The sequence below is a fragment of the Melozone crissalis genome, unplaced genomic scaffold, assembly GCF_028551555.1.
Source record: "Melozone crissalis strain CALT ecotype California unplaced genomic scaffold, PUWL_Pcris_2 ptg000537l_1, whole genome shotgun sequence".
Taxonomy (NCBI): domain Eukaryota; kingdom Metazoa; phylum Chordata; class Aves; order Passeriformes; family Passerellidae; genus Melozone; species Melozone crissalis.
In genome coordinates, this window is record NW_026536235.1 from 2,373,153 (window position 1) to 2,387,730 (window position 14,578).

The 14,578-nt window shown below is 50.5% G+C and overlaps 2 protein-coding genes across 2 annotated transcripts; both read left to right on the forward strand.

Annotated features, from left to right (window-relative positions):
- On the forward strand, positions 1-4,839 carry LOC128950310 (keratin, type II cytoskeletal 4-like). The gene is made up of 9 exons (XM_054295192.1): positions 1-504; positions 1,213-1,430; positions 2,501-2,561; positions 2,951-3,046; positions 3,138-3,302; positions 3,526-3,651; positions 4,023-4,243; positions 4,451-4,485; positions 4,589-4,839. The coding sequence occupies exons 1-9, from the start codon at positions 1-3 to the stop codon at positions 4,837-4,839; spliced, it is 1,677 nt and encodes a 558-aa protein (XP_054151167.1).
- Positions 4,840-9,665: 4,826 nt separating this feature from the next.
- LOC128950333 (keratin, type II cytoskeletal 1-like) lies at positions 9,666-14,431 on the forward strand. Its single transcript, XM_054295215.1, has 9 exons — positions 9,666-10,277; positions 10,902-11,116; positions 11,313-11,373; positions 11,682-11,777; positions 11,918-12,082; positions 12,967-13,092; positions 13,343-13,563; positions 13,949-13,983; positions 14,088-14,431. Exons 1-9 carry the CDS (start codon positions 9,666-9,668, stop codon positions 14,429-14,431), a joined length of 1,875 nt encoding a protein of 624 aa, XP_054151190.1.
- Positions 14,432-14,578: the final 147 nt, after the last annotated feature.

Consider the following 14,578-nt stretch of genomic DNA (forward strand, 5'->3'; position numbering starts at 1 on the left):
ATGTCTCGCCAGTCCTGCGCTCTTGGCAAGGGGTTCAGCTCCAGCTCTGTGTGCTTCGGGGGCAAGAGCAAGGTCACGTTTGGCTCCATGCCCCGTGGAGGATGCCGGGGAGCTGCCGGCGGCTTCAGCAGCAGGAGCCTCTATTCCCTGGGGGGCAGTAAAAGCACCTCCTTGGGAGGGTTTGGGGGTGCCTGCAGAGGCTTTGGTGGCCAAGGAGGCTTCGGCTTTGGGGCCGGAGCAGGATTTGGGGGTGGCTATGGTGCAGGGGGCTTTGGTGGAGGCTCTGGCAGTGGCTTTGGTGGCTTTGGTGGAGGATTTGACGGTGGGATGGGGGGCCAGGGCTACCCCCCATGCCCCCCGGGCGGCATCAGGGAGGTGACCATCAACCAGAGCCTGCTGGCCCCCCTCAATCTCGAGATTGACCCCGAGATCCAGAAGGTTCGGACACAGGAGCGAGAGGAGATCAAGAAACTCAACGACAAATTTGCCTCCTTCATCGACAAGGTTTGGAGGGGCTTCACTCCAGGATGGGCTCTTGAGGGTGGGAGTGACAAGGAGATGCTCATCCAGGGGCACCCAGAGCTGCAGTTGCCCAGATCACCATAAACTGAAGGTGTTCAGAGCTGTTTTTAAGGGGAAAATGGGCTATTTTATGGGGAACATTGGGCTACTTTGAAGGAGCAGGTGAAGTTTTTTGGGTGTTTGGGGCTATTTTTGGTGGGATTTTGGCTGCTTTAGGCTTCTTTTAAGAAGATTATGTGACTTTAGGTGACGAGCTATTTTAAAGTAGAAAGTGCAATTTTTTAAAAAATATTTTCATGGAGATGTTTGGATTTGGGGTGCTTTGGACTCTTTTTAAGGAGAAGATGGGATACATACTGATTTAGGCTTTTTTTAAGGAAGCAATTGGACTTTTTGGGTGTTTTGGTCTATTTTGAAGGTGTTGGGACTTTTTTGGCTATTTTGAACAAGAAGATGCTGAAGCCATGAAGTTCATTGTGTTTCTTCTGTTTAGAGGCTCCAAAATTGGGAAGGGGACGTGACCCCCTTTTTCCCACTCGCCCCATTCACCGTGGTCCTACCTGTCCTGTAGGACTGGGGAGTTATCACACATTAAACGGGAATAAGATATGGAAAGCACATGGGGGAAAAAAAATCAATAAAAAGATGGGGTTTTGAAGGGAGAATCTGACTCTTTCCCCACCTGTTCAGGTCCGGTTCCTGGAGCAGCAGAACCGAGTCCTGGAGACCAAGTGGAAGCTGCTGCAGGAACAGGGTGGTGCAGGAACGGGGGGCAGGAACCTGGACCCTTTCTTTGAGACCTACATCAGTGGGCTGAGGAAGCAGCTGGATTGTCTCTCCAGTGAGAAGCACCAGCTGGACACAGAGCTGAAGAGCTTCCAGGACATGGTGGAGGACTTCAAGACAAAGTAAGTTGCTTGAGGTGTCTGGTGGTGAATAATCAGAGAGAAAAACTCACTTCAAACAGTGAAAAAAAGGAGAAATATTGATAATAATAATCAGTATTGATTTTTTTTCCCCGATGGTTAGAAAATGTAAAATGTTTTGGGAAAAGTGAGTTTGGATGAAAAGTGGTGCTTTTTCAAGGTATTTCTCAACTTTTCTCAGATTTTTTCAATATATTGCTTGAATTGTGTTTCTTCCTGAAGGAGGATCCTCCACTCTTTGTCTTCTTCAAGAAGGAATTCCTTAAGAATCAGTGACATTGTGATTTAATTCATTAATCAGTTGCTAAACCCAGCTCTAATTTCCTTATGGATTTCCTCATGATTCTTTCACATAATATCGTTCAGGATTTGAGGGTTTCTGGTTTCTGTGGAAGGCTGACAAGAAGTAAAAAAAAATAAATATTTCCTGCTGTTAGTTATTATAATATATAATTTGTTTTAGTCTATAAATATGAACATAAAATGTGTCCAGTTTGAAAAAATAGAACAAAGACTGGAGAAAGGAATCCACTTGAGGAATTACAAAAAACATTGGGCAAAGAAGTCTGGGAATCATGGGAATCCACAAGACCTGGGACCTACCAGAGGCTGCTGAGTGAAAATTGACTTTATATATGGAGACAAACATCTGGAAAATTTGAGTCCATTTGGGATTCTGGGGTGTCCTGCGCAGGGCCAGGATCTGAACTCGATGATCCCTGTAAGCCCCTTCCAAATCAGGAGATTCCACAATACCTGTGAGGAGCTGAAGGTTCTTGGATCTTGTAGAAGGAGCTTGGAGTGGCTGCAAGCACCAGGACTCCCTTTAGCAGAGCCAGAATTCCTCTTTCCAGGCTTTCCTCACCCAGGTGCTGGAAGTGCAGGAGCCAGGGCTTGTCCTGAAAGGCGAAGTGCAATTCCCTGTCCATAAATCTCCCTTATGGCAGATCTATTTTTGCTGGGTTTATGAGTCTGAGGCCAACAATGTTCATTAGCCTGAGCCGGAGCCAAAACAAGCAGCCTGATTCCATCTCCCTCCTTCCCATCCACAGGTACGAGGAAGAGATAAACAAAAGGACGGCAGCTGAGAATGAATTTGTGCTCCTGAAGAAGGTCAAGTCCTTGCTTTCACCTAAAGGGACTCCAGGAGAGCTGGAGAGGGACTTTGGACAACGGCCTGGGGTGACAGGACACAGGGAATGGCTTCCCACTGCCAGAGGACAGGGATAGATGGGATATTGGACAGGGATTTTTCCCTGTGGGGGTGGGGAGGCCCTGGAATGGATTTCCAAGAGAGCTGTGGCTGCCTGACCCCTGGAAGTGTCCCAGGCCAGGCTGGACGGGACTTGGAGCAGCCTGGGAGAGTGGAAGGTGTCCCTGTCCATGGAAGGGGGTGGAATTGCATTTAAATCCCTTCCAACCCAGACTGTTCCATGATTCCATGAAATTTTAGATTAACTGGTGTGTGCTGAGCAGGTTTTCTCATCCCATCTCTGCTACAGGACGTGGATGGAGTCTACATGGCCAAGGTGGAACTCCAGGGTAAACTGGATTCTCTGTCAGATGAGATCAACTTCCTCAAGTGTCTTTACGAGGCCGTGAGTACTGTGGGGCACTGGGATGGGGGAGAGTTGTGGCACCGTAAGGAAGCTCTGGAAGGGCTAAATCTGGGTTGGGCATCACCTGCAGGAGCTGGCCCAGATGCAGAAGACGGTGTCCGACACCTCGGTGGTGCTGTCCATGGACAACAACCGGAGCCTGGACCTGGACAGCATCATCGCCGAGGTGAAGGCGCAGTACGAGGAGATCGCCAACCGCAGCCGGCTGGAGGCCGAGTCCTGGTACCGATGCAAGGTGAGGGTCGCACACTCTGCTGGGGCTCTCCAGTGTCCAAGAGAATGGGACAGCTGCTACTGGTGGCAGCTCAGGCCATGGCAAGATCTGGAGCGTTGCTGGTGCTGGCCCATCCAGAGTGGACCTGGCACCGATTTGCTCTCCTTGGCTTCCCTGCGGTGATGTGGGAGCAGCTGTGAGGTTACAATGGACTCAACATTCTTCTCCTGCTTCATCCCACCAGTATGAGGAGCTGCAGGCAACCGCAGGCAAGCATGGAGACAGCCTCAAGGACACCAAGACCGAGATCTCAGAGCTCAACCGCATGATCCAGAGGATCCGGGCAGAGATCGACAGTGTGAAGAAGCAGGTGGGGGTTATGTTTTTGGAGGCAATGGGGAGGACCTCTTGGTCACGCCTTTTGAAACTTCCCTGAAGGGAAAAAAGTGTGGTGGGAATTGTTGGGTGTGGGAGGGACCTGGGAATAGCTGAGCCTGAGTGGCTCTGGCACATGTTGCCCAGAAAAGTTATGGATGCTCCATCCATGGAAGTGTCCAAGGCCAGGTAGGACATGGCTTGGAGCAACATGGGATAGTGGAAGGTGTTCCTGTGCATGCTCCAGATCATCTCTAAGGTCCTGTCCAACCCAAACCATTACATGTTTCTGTGCTCTGGGATTATGGCTGCATCTCTCACTGGCTGCTCCCACCCTACTCATCCCCCCCATGCCTTGCCCTGCAGTGTGAGACCATTCAGACGTCGATTGCGGATGCAGAGCAGCGCGGGGAGGTGGCTCTCAAGGATGCCAGGGATAAACTGGCTGAGCTGGAGACAGCCCTGCAGAAAGCCAAGGCTGACATGGCCCGGCAGCTCCGGGAGTACCAGGAGCTCATGAATGTCAAACTGGCCCTGGACGTGGAGATTGCGACCTACAGGAAGCTGCTGGAGGGCGAGGAGTGCAGGTGGGTGGGATGCAGCAAGAATTCCAGTGAATCCTGATCAGTCAATGGGAAAAATGTGTACCATCATCTTCATAAACATTAATGGTGTTGTTATGAGTCGTGGACCGTGGTCCTGTGGCTGTGTCAGTGGACCAATCCTGACTTCATGGAGTTGAACCCCTCCAGATGCTCTGGCTGGATTTGACCCTCCATCTCGTTTCCTTGCAGGATGTCTGGAGAATGCCAGAGCTCTGTCAGCATCTGTAAGTACTGTTCCCCCACAGGAGTGTGGTGGGCTGGGACTGGTGTTCCCAAACTTCTTTGTGGCATCAGAGGTAACCTGGTGCCTTTTGTTCCTCTCTGCAGCCGTGGTGGGCGGCAGCAGCTCCGTGGGCGGTGGATATGGCAGCGGACTGTGCCTTGGAGGAGGAGGAATTGGCTTTGGAAGCGGGAAAGGCAGCTGCAACACGGGCGGTGCTGGTTTATGCTTCAGCCTGGGTGGGGGTGGATTTGGTTCTGGGGGTGGATTTTGCTCCCTGGGTGGGGGATCTAACTCGGTGGTGGTGGGGGGATCTGGCTCCATCCTGAAGAACAGTGGCCCCACCAGGAGGGCATAGGAAAGGGATCAACCCCCTGACCGCGGCAGCCGGAGGAGAAAGGGAGCGAACTGCACGATGACCCCCCAGTGACCACCTGGTAAGGACTGAGATTCCCAACAGCAGCCAAGAACAGCTCAATCCCTTGTGCTGGACATCAAGGTGCCCAGCTCTCCTTTGGGAGCGGGACCTGCCCATTCATGGGAGCCCCAAACCTGGCTGGGATGAGCCCAGCACCCTCCAAGCAAGAGGTGCCCGACCCAGGCAGGAGCGGGGATGGATCCGAGCGCAGCTCCGAGTGTGCAGGGGAGCCTTGGCTTCTCTCAGGCTCTTGTGCTGGATCCAGCCGTGGTGCAACTTTAATCAATGTTACTCATCAGCCGCAGCTCGAGCTCCAAAACAGGAATTTCCTCCTGGTGCCTTGGCTGAAGATGTTTCTCACCCAACTGACTTTTTAGTTTGCTCCCCCAGAAGTTTCACTCGTGCTGTTGTAAAATGTTTATTTTTACTCAGGGTTCACCTTTTCCTTGGGACCATGGGAACAATCACGTGTGTTTGCTTAAGCCTTTCTCCTTGGCATGTGCCATCCCCCAATAAACATAAGAGGCAGAAACTTGGTGTGGTTTTCTCCCTAACCAAAGAGTTTCATGTTGTAACAAGTCTCATCTTCTGATGAGATCTGAAAACATTTCCTGACTTTCTCCTGCCCTTTGAAGTCTGAATTTAAAGGAACTCAGGTGAAGGGGCAACCGGGTCTCCTCTCGCCCCTCTGTCTCCAAAAATGTGGGGAGTTTGTGAGTTTTGCAGAACAAGGTGGGTCTCACTGGGGAGGCTGAAGGGACATTGGGTGTAAAATGACAGTGACACAGTTGGGGGTGTCATTGGTGACAGCCCTGGGAACGAGCCTACTCCTAGCAGAGAGAGAGGCAGCCCCTGGATCCTCCTGTGTGTCCTGCAGGATCCCCGGACGTGGCAGAGATTGTTGTTCCCCCATTGTCCCCACCAGGTCTGAGCAGACTTTCAGGGTCTGTAGATTTTAGGAGACTCTTCCCTTCCTTCTTCTCTTCCTAAACCCTTTCCATGCTGGAGTTAGGCAATTTGGGATGTTCCCCAGCTATCCCACCTCTCCCTGGCCACTGTGCCTGACCACACAACTGCCCATCCTGTCTTCCGAGGTGGCCCCAGCTTGGGGTGCCACAGCTGGAGCTCCCAGGACACTCTTTGTGTGCACTCCAGGTGCTTTAGGAGCATCCTACCATGGTTAGTGTGGGAGAAGGAAGAACAGTCATCACCCCTACAAATAATTTGGAGTTAATTCCTTGGTGTACATTATTTTGGACCCAGCCCTGCAGCTTTTCCTACTGTCTGCACTCATCAAGGATCCATGGATTGCTCTTAAGGCATCTCCAAAAGGTAACTGAGACCATGGGAAGGGACCTTCCCCCCCTGCTCCACCAAACCACACCTCTCCCCAAAAGCAGAGTATTTGGATAAATTTCGATCCCCAAACTCCTGCTGTGGTTTGACCTCTTGCTCAGGAGACCTTGAATCACATCCCTGGCCAACCACAGCCTGTGCTTGGGGTGACTCATCCCATTTCTCCCATGTTCCATTCTGAGCTGGTAAAGGCTGAAGACATCCAGTACCAGCAGTGACAGGCGGAATGTCACAATGGAATGTCACAATGCTGCCAGCACGGGCTTGTCACTGCTTGGGTGGGGACAAGGTTTGAGCGGTGGTTAAACATTCAGGGAGTTGTAAAAGTGACCTGAAGTGCTGTTGAAAAGGCATTGACTTCCTTCGGAGTCACCCCAATCCCTCGGAGTCACCCCAATCCAAAGTCGCTCCCAGCAGTGACTCCTGCCTGAGGAGAGACAAAGGGCTTCTCCAGGAACACAAAGGCTGTCGCTACAACAAACACACTTACAAGTCCCTCCCTTTTTGTTCCTGGGATTGCACCAGCAATTAGGGAAAAATTATCCCAGGCTGGACACAGAGGTGATATAATTTCTGCCCCTGGTTGGAGGAGAGACAATGTTTTCCATGGTCTGAAAACAGGATTGGATTCATCAGGGTTTGTCCCTGCCCATGGCAGGGAATGGACCAAGATGAACTTTAAGGTCCTTTCCAGCCCAAACCATTCCATGATTCTGTGATTTCATGGTTTTCTCTCAGTTATTCAAGGCCTGTTTATTTTCACAGCAACATGGAACAGTTTGGGTGGGAAGTGACCTCTGATGGTCATTTTCCTGCACTGGGGGTTCCAGGAGAGCTGTAGAGGGACTTGGAAAGGACCTGAAATGGTGGGCTAAGGGGTGATGGCATCCAACTGGAAGAGGGCAGGATTAGATGGGATATCTGTAAGGAATTCCTCCCTGTGAGGGTGGTGAGGTCCTGGAATGGATTTTCTGGAAAAGCTGCGCCTGCTGCATCCCTGGAAGTGCCCAGTTCCAGGCTGGATGGGGCTTGGAGCAGTGAGGTCTGCTGGAAGAAGTCCCTGCCCATGGCCGGGGTAGGATGGGATGATCTTTCCACTCTTTTCCCACCAAGCCATTCCAACTCTGCCCATCATGTCTGAACCGGGAGGTGATATCAATACCCAAATCCCAGTTCGATTTCCTAAGCCTGGCTGGAGCCAGGGCCGTGACTCAACGCTCTGCGTTATCTCTCCACGGGCGCTCGGGGCTCTGCCGTTTGCTGACTCGGGAACTCTCTTCCCCTGGGAACAGGAGAACTTTCAGATCGTGTCATCCCGCCCACAGAAGGAGAAAAAAATCCCAACAAAAATCCCCCAGGAAAGCGTAACCAGAGGTTTGATAACACTGAGGATGGTGGGTCTTGGCTAGGCAGTGCCCCAGCCCCCATTTTTATTATCTGTGTATTGATTTCTTGTCTAATTTTTTTATTTGTTGCCTATTAAAACCTCTGTCCAATCCACAACACCTCTCTTCCTTTGCTCTTGCAGTGAGATTTTGATATTAAATATTTTTTCAAAAGTAAGACTCGAAGATCTTGAAAGTCTTTTCCAGTCTTAACAATTCTATGATTACCTGATTTTTCTTAGCCTTATCTACCCCCCTAATCCATCTCCTTGAGTCCTTCCAGACCCACACGGGTCCTGGAGGTGGGATAAACACAGGGAATGTCATGTTTTCCAGTGGAAATGCCAGTTTAGCTGCATATCCGGGTCCCAAGGCACTTTTGGAAATGGGTGTCTGGGCAATATTTTTAGAGGTATTTAAACATCTGATGATACCAGAAGTTGCTGGTGTGGATTTTCCAGAAGCTCTTAATTAACATGTGTCCTGTGAGAATTCTGAGAGCTGCACCACATGGCTGCCAGCACAGTTAGGTGTCTCCACAGCTGTGGGTTTGGACTTCAATATGGCCTAGGTGGCTTTAAAATGTTGAAAAGTAATAAAAAAAAATCTATTTTTTCTATAAAAAAAGAAAATGAGACTAATTGCTGTTTGGCAAGCAAGGCAAAAGGGTGGATCTGTGATGGATTTTTGGATTAAATGACTTACAGAGTCAGCCTGAATCACTCCATGATTCTGTGAAGGGTGGTGCATGCCCAATGCCTGGAAATGTCCAAGGCCAGGGGCTTGGAGCCACCTGGGATGGTGGAAGGTGTCCCTGCCCATGGCAGGAGGTGGAATGAGATGGGCTTTAAGGTCCTTTTCAACCCAAACCATTCTGGAATTCTGTGAAGGATCATAGTCTGAATCCACCCTGAGTTGGGGATCTGAACTGGATGATTCTGACAAACTCCTGCCTTTCTAAAATCTACATCTGCCAAAGATACATTTACATACAAACCCCAAAATAAGTGAAACAGCTGAAAAACATGGTGATTCCTCCAAGCCCTGTGCTCTCCAGATTTTCACATCTCTATAAATGAGTTGAGCTCTATTAATTGCATTTAAATTGTTCCAGGGCATGTGATGTGGGAAGCAAGGTTTGGGATCCCTCCTCCCACTGCACTGGGGCTGTCCCTCCATCTTTCTGCACGTCCCACCATGGCAGCCGGTGCCTGGTGTCCCCTCATGGTCCTGAAGCTTTCAGAAAATCCTACAGGTTTCCCGGAGAAGGAATTTCCTCACCAGTGCTGAGATTATCTTGGCATGAAGACAGTGGGAGATGCTTTAGTCCAACAATAAATGAATTTCCAGTGCCAGCACCGGTGTCTCGTCACTGGTGAGGTTTTATTTATGAAAAAGGTGCAGAGCCTCATCAAAATGCAATTTGCTGAGCTCTGGCGGTAGATTGAGAAACTCAATTCTCCAAGCCAAAGGCAATTTTCCAAGTAAAAAGAAGGCTGAGGGTGTAACTTAGGTGTGTTTTGGGAATTGTGAAAGCCGGGCTACAACTTGGCATGAACTGCAATGCCTGCCTGCAATGGGGCTTTGGAGTGAGAGATTTAAAGATAAATACAAGCAGGGAAACAACCCCAGTGGATAAAAGGTGGAAAAAAAAATGGCTAGTATTTCGCAGGGAGGATCTTGCTTCTCCATAAGGTGCAGGATTCCTTAGTTGTGGAGTGCTGGGAGCCCCATTTGGATATTTTTTGCTTTTTCTCCTGCATTAGAGGGTGTGTTTCTGGGTAGGGTCAATGTTTGGCAAATTGGAGATGGAAATCTTTAGCCACGCCACGCTGATGAAGACAGGACCTGTCTCCTCCTTCACGCCCATGCAGACCCAGCCCACCTCCAAAAACACATAAAAGGGAGCGTCCGCTGCCCTCCAGCCAGAGGGACTGACTTCCCTTCTTCCACCCACCTCCTCACCCACAACCCCGTCGAGTTCCTCAGCTTCTCCATTCTTGGCTCTTTTGAGGATAACCAGTCATGTCTCGTCAGTCTGTCTGCAGGAGCTTCGGAGGGGGGAGCAGAAGGGGCTTTAGCTCCTGCTCCGCAATTGGCGGCGGCTTTGGAGGCGGCGGCCGGAGCAGGAGCAGCTACAGCTCGTACTCTGTGTCCAGGGGATTCGGAGGTGGAGGACGCTGCGGGGGCTTCGGCAGCCGGAGCCTCCACAACATGGGGGGCAGCGCCAGGATTTCCATGGGCGGGTGCTACGGTGGCGGGTACGGCAGCAGGATGGGCGGCTTTGGCGGGAGCTACGGGGGTCTCGGCAGCTTTGGGGGCGGAATGGGTGGAGGAGGAGGAGGAGGAATGTGTGGCTTTGGAGGAATGGGTGGAGGAGGAATGGGTGGCTTTGGTGGTGGGATGGGTGGCTTTGGTGGTGGGATGGGTGGTGGAGGAATGGGTGGCTTTAGTGGCCCAGGCTTTGGCATGGGTGGACCTGGGAGAGGTGGCCCTGGGATCCAGCCAGTGCAGATTGACACGACCCTCCTGCGCCCGGTCCATGTTGAGATTGATCCCCAGATCCAGCAAGTTAAAAACCAGGAGAAGGAGCAGATCAAGACCCTGAACAACCAGTTTGCCTCCTTCATTGACAAGGTGAGAGGGGGAGATTGTGCCTGATAAAGGCCTAAATTAGGAGGAACTTTACAGTTGCGCAGAAATGTCCTTCTGGAGCTAAATCCCAGCAGGCAGAGAAACTTGAGCAGAGCCTTTTCATTAAGGGAGGAGATGGGAATCTCTCCTCCACACAAGATCAAAGCCATGTCTCCAGGGCTTTCATCTGTCCTGTTGCACCAAGCTCTACTCTGAGCTTACGCTCTCAAGCAGGTTCAACACCTTCAACCTCCGCAGGTTTCGGGCACAGATTCTCCCTCCTCCACCACTCTCTGCCCAAACAACCTCCCATTTAAGTATTAATTTATATATTTTTCTCTTTCAAATCTCCAGGCTTCTAAATCTAGGCTGGATATCAGATTTCCACACTACCTGTGATGGGGACAGACTTGGAGTAAGGGCAATGTGTAAAAACGCCTTTGAGTAGAAAAATATTAAAAATTTCCTTCTTTTCCTGATTTTGAAACTTAGGCACCAACAGAAAGTTTAAAAAAACAGAGTTAATTGGTTCTCTGATCTCCATACAAATCTTTGTGAGTGATGCAAGCGATGTTTTGGTGGGAGCTGTTCCTGTGTGATGGTGGGTGCTCCATGTCTTGGCTGTAGGTCCGATTCCTGGAGCAGCAGAACAAGGTGCTCTCCACCAAGTGGGAGCTGCTCCAGCAGCAAGGGCCGTCGGGGCCCAGGAAGAACCTGGATGTCATCTTTGAGAACTACATCCAGAACCTGCGGAGGCAGCTGGAATCAATCCTGGCGCAGCGGGGCCAGCTGGAATCGGAGCTGCAGAACATGCAGCAGTACGTCGAGGATTACAAAACCAAGTGAGTGCGGAGCCAGGAGCAGCTCAAGCAGCCTTTTGGTCACTTTAATTTTCCCCCACTGCTTTTTATGGTGATAGTGGAGATAGTTTTTCAACCTAAATGTTTTAATTTAGTGATTTTTTTCCCTTTTAGTTTGTTTCTAATGGCCTTAGGCAGGAAAGTCCAGGAATACAATTTGCACTTTTCCTCTCCATAGGTATGAGGAAGAGATCAACCGGCGCACGACAGCCGAGAATGAGTTTGTGGTGCTGAAGAAGGTGAGTCACGGGAATCACAAAATAATCCCTTAATATTTCCCACAGCTTTACCTGTGCTTGAATGGGAATTGTGGAGTTTTAAGATGTCCCAGTTGATATCTGGAATCCCTTATAGTCAATTTGAATAAGTGGATGACACCATAACATTATTTACTTTTAATTATTTACATATATGGTTACTGAATTATATATAAGCATAATGATGTCCCAGTGAATAACATCAAACTCTCAGCACAGATGGCGATTCCCACAGGCCTGAAGGATTCCCAAGAGGAAAAAAATTATTTTCTGTGGGATCTTTCCTTTAGGATGTGGACAGTGCCTACATGACCAAAGTCGAGCTGGAGGCCAGGGTGGGAGCTCTGACAGATGAAATCAACTTCCTGAGGTGCATCTATGAGGAGGTAGGAGCTCTCTCTTCTCCTGGGGGACTGAAATTTTCATCAGGTGTGTGGTGGCCAAGGACACTGAGGTTGGACGGGGTGTCTGTGTCTGGGTGGATTTAGGCTTGAGATGATGCCTCTGACTCATGTCTTGGTTGCAGGAGCTGTCTCAGATGCAGACGATCAGCCGGGACCTGTCCGTGGTGGTGTCCATGGACAACAACCGGCACCTGGACCTGGACAGCATCATCGAGGAGGTCCGGCGCCAGTACGAGCAGATTGCCCAGAGCAGCCGGGCTGAGGCTGAGGCCTGGTACCAGAGCCAGGTGAGTCAGGGAGCAGTCGAGACTCCTGGGTGTGGCTGGGTGATTTACAATAATTTATGTCTGGGTGAGACACCTTTTCAAGCTAACGGGGCTGGAGCTTGTGGCGCAAGGAAGGTCCAGAGGGACTGAACTGCTTTTGAGGGATCTGACTCACTGTTTCCAATGCGTCCCAAACTCACCGAGGTGTGTGGCACAAATTGATGCCTTGGGAGGCTGCCTAGAACAGAGGCCAGGCAGTGTTAAAGGAATAAAGTAGGTATTTATTAAAAAGGCCTTCAAATGATACACCTTGGTCAGTACAAGAGCCAGCCAGGGCTACCAAGGTGGACCCAAGATGGACAACAGGTCATGAGTTTTCACACTTTTATAGGTTTTGGTCCATTTACATATTGAGGTTAATTGTCCAATTACAGCTTCAGGTTATAAAGTCCCATCCTTCCAGACTGTGCTCAATTTGCTGTTATTTTTGCTTTTTGGGCCTGAAGCTTGGCTTTTGGGCTGGAAAAAGATTGTTTTGTCTCACTAAACTGTGAGTAGAACTTGCTAACACTTTATATGAGGTTCAGAGTTATATACTAATGCAGTACAGAATCTGGATAATATGAACACTCTGGATAAAAATCACCCAAAATGCACCTTAATGAGAAAATTCCAGCCCAAGTGACTTTTCAGAAGCAAAGAGATGCTTTATAGTGTCACTAAGATCCATTTCAAAGCTCAAACCCCATGACTGAGTCCCAGAGCCACCTTGACCACTGAGCTGGGCATCCATCGTCAGTGCAGTGGGTCCTCATAGGGTCACCTGAGCCTTGAAACTGGGGGCAAATCTCCCTGAGGCACCAGGAACGTGTCACTGATGGGTCGATCTGTCTTGGTGCCATCAGTACGAGCAGCTCCAGAGCACGGCCGGCCGGCACGGGGACAACCTCCGCAACACCAAGATTGAGATCCAGGAGCTGACCAGGAATGTCCAGAGGCTGCGGGCTGAGATTGAGAACGTGAAGAAGCAGGTAGGGATTGGTTGATGTCTCAGGGATGAGATTTGAGGACATGAAGAAAGGAAGGGGCTGGTTGGTGTCTCAGGGGAGGATGGCAGCAGGTTGCATCACAAAAGACCATGAGTGGGGCAGAAACCTTCTGTCACCCCAAGTTCACTTCATGCATATATTTTTTTGCCTCTGGATTTCTCCTCTTGGGGGTCTGAGGACTGATCATTAGGGACAAAATGAGGTCTGAGAAAGCTCCCATTGTGCTCCCCAGAACCAACAGCTGCAGGCAGCCATTGCTGAGGCTGAGGAGAGGGGGGAGATGGCTCTCAAAGATGCCAGGTTGAAGCTGGAAGAGCTGGAGAGTGCCCTGCAGAAGGACAAGGAGGAGCTGGCTCGCCTGCTGAAGGAGTACCAGGAGCTTCTGAACGTCAAGATTGCACTGGATGTTGAGATTGCCATGTACAGGAAGCTGCTGGAGGGAGAGGAGAACAGGTAAACAACTGAGATCTCATTGGGTGCTGTGATCTACACCTGGAATATTAACTGAAATCCCAAAACAATTCTTTGGGCTAAAGGGTAAATGTTGTGCTTGATACTTTGTGGGGTATTCTGGGGGTCAGGACACTTAACTGGCTCCCTAGCGGTGGCAGAGCTGCTGCCCCATCTCTGCCACTGGTGACTTTTTAATGGACCTCAAATCTGGAGAAACCTCATTGTAAAGAGGAATTGCCAACCCCTTCCGTCCTCCAATCTTTTAGTGATTCCAAAGTGGTTTAGGAGGGTGAACCAGGAAAATGATTGGACAGCCAAAACACACTTTAAAGTTTTTACAACCTCTCTTTTATTGGGTAATTAAAATGTCCAATTTCCTTCACAGGCTCTGCAACGACAGCATGGCCAACGTCAATGTCTGTAAGTATCTGCCCTGGGGTCCTCCAGAAAAAGCATCAGACTGTTTTATCAGAGACAGAGCCTGCGACTGGGGAACGGGAACATAACCTGTGCTTCTTTTCCAGCTGTGGTAGGCAGGACGACTGTCTCTGGAGGCAGAGGAGGCATGGGAGGAGGATTCGGAGGCAGCGGCATGGGAGGAGGATTCGGAGGCGGCAGCTGCGGAATGGGAGGAGGATTTGGAGGCGGCAGCGGCATGGGAGGAGGAATGGGAGGAGGCGGCATCTGCGGAGGAGGCAGCAGCTTTGGAGGAGGCAGCATGGGCGGCAGCTGTGGGATGGGGGGAGGAATGTACTCCGGTGGCTTCTCCTCTGGAAGCGGAAGGATGTGCGGCTCTGGCGGGGGATCCTCCTCCGTGCGGAGATGCGTCACCACCACCTCGGTCAAATCTTCGGGAGTGAGATTCTGAGCCCCGAAGGTTGACAAGGAAAGAAGCACCTCCTCTCTCCCCCTGGCAGCAGCCCAGCCTCCTGAAGCCCAGCTCTGGTGTCGTGCAATGGGATGAACTGTGTCCCTCCCACCCAGCTTGTCCCAGACCCTGGTCCCACCCGGCGGT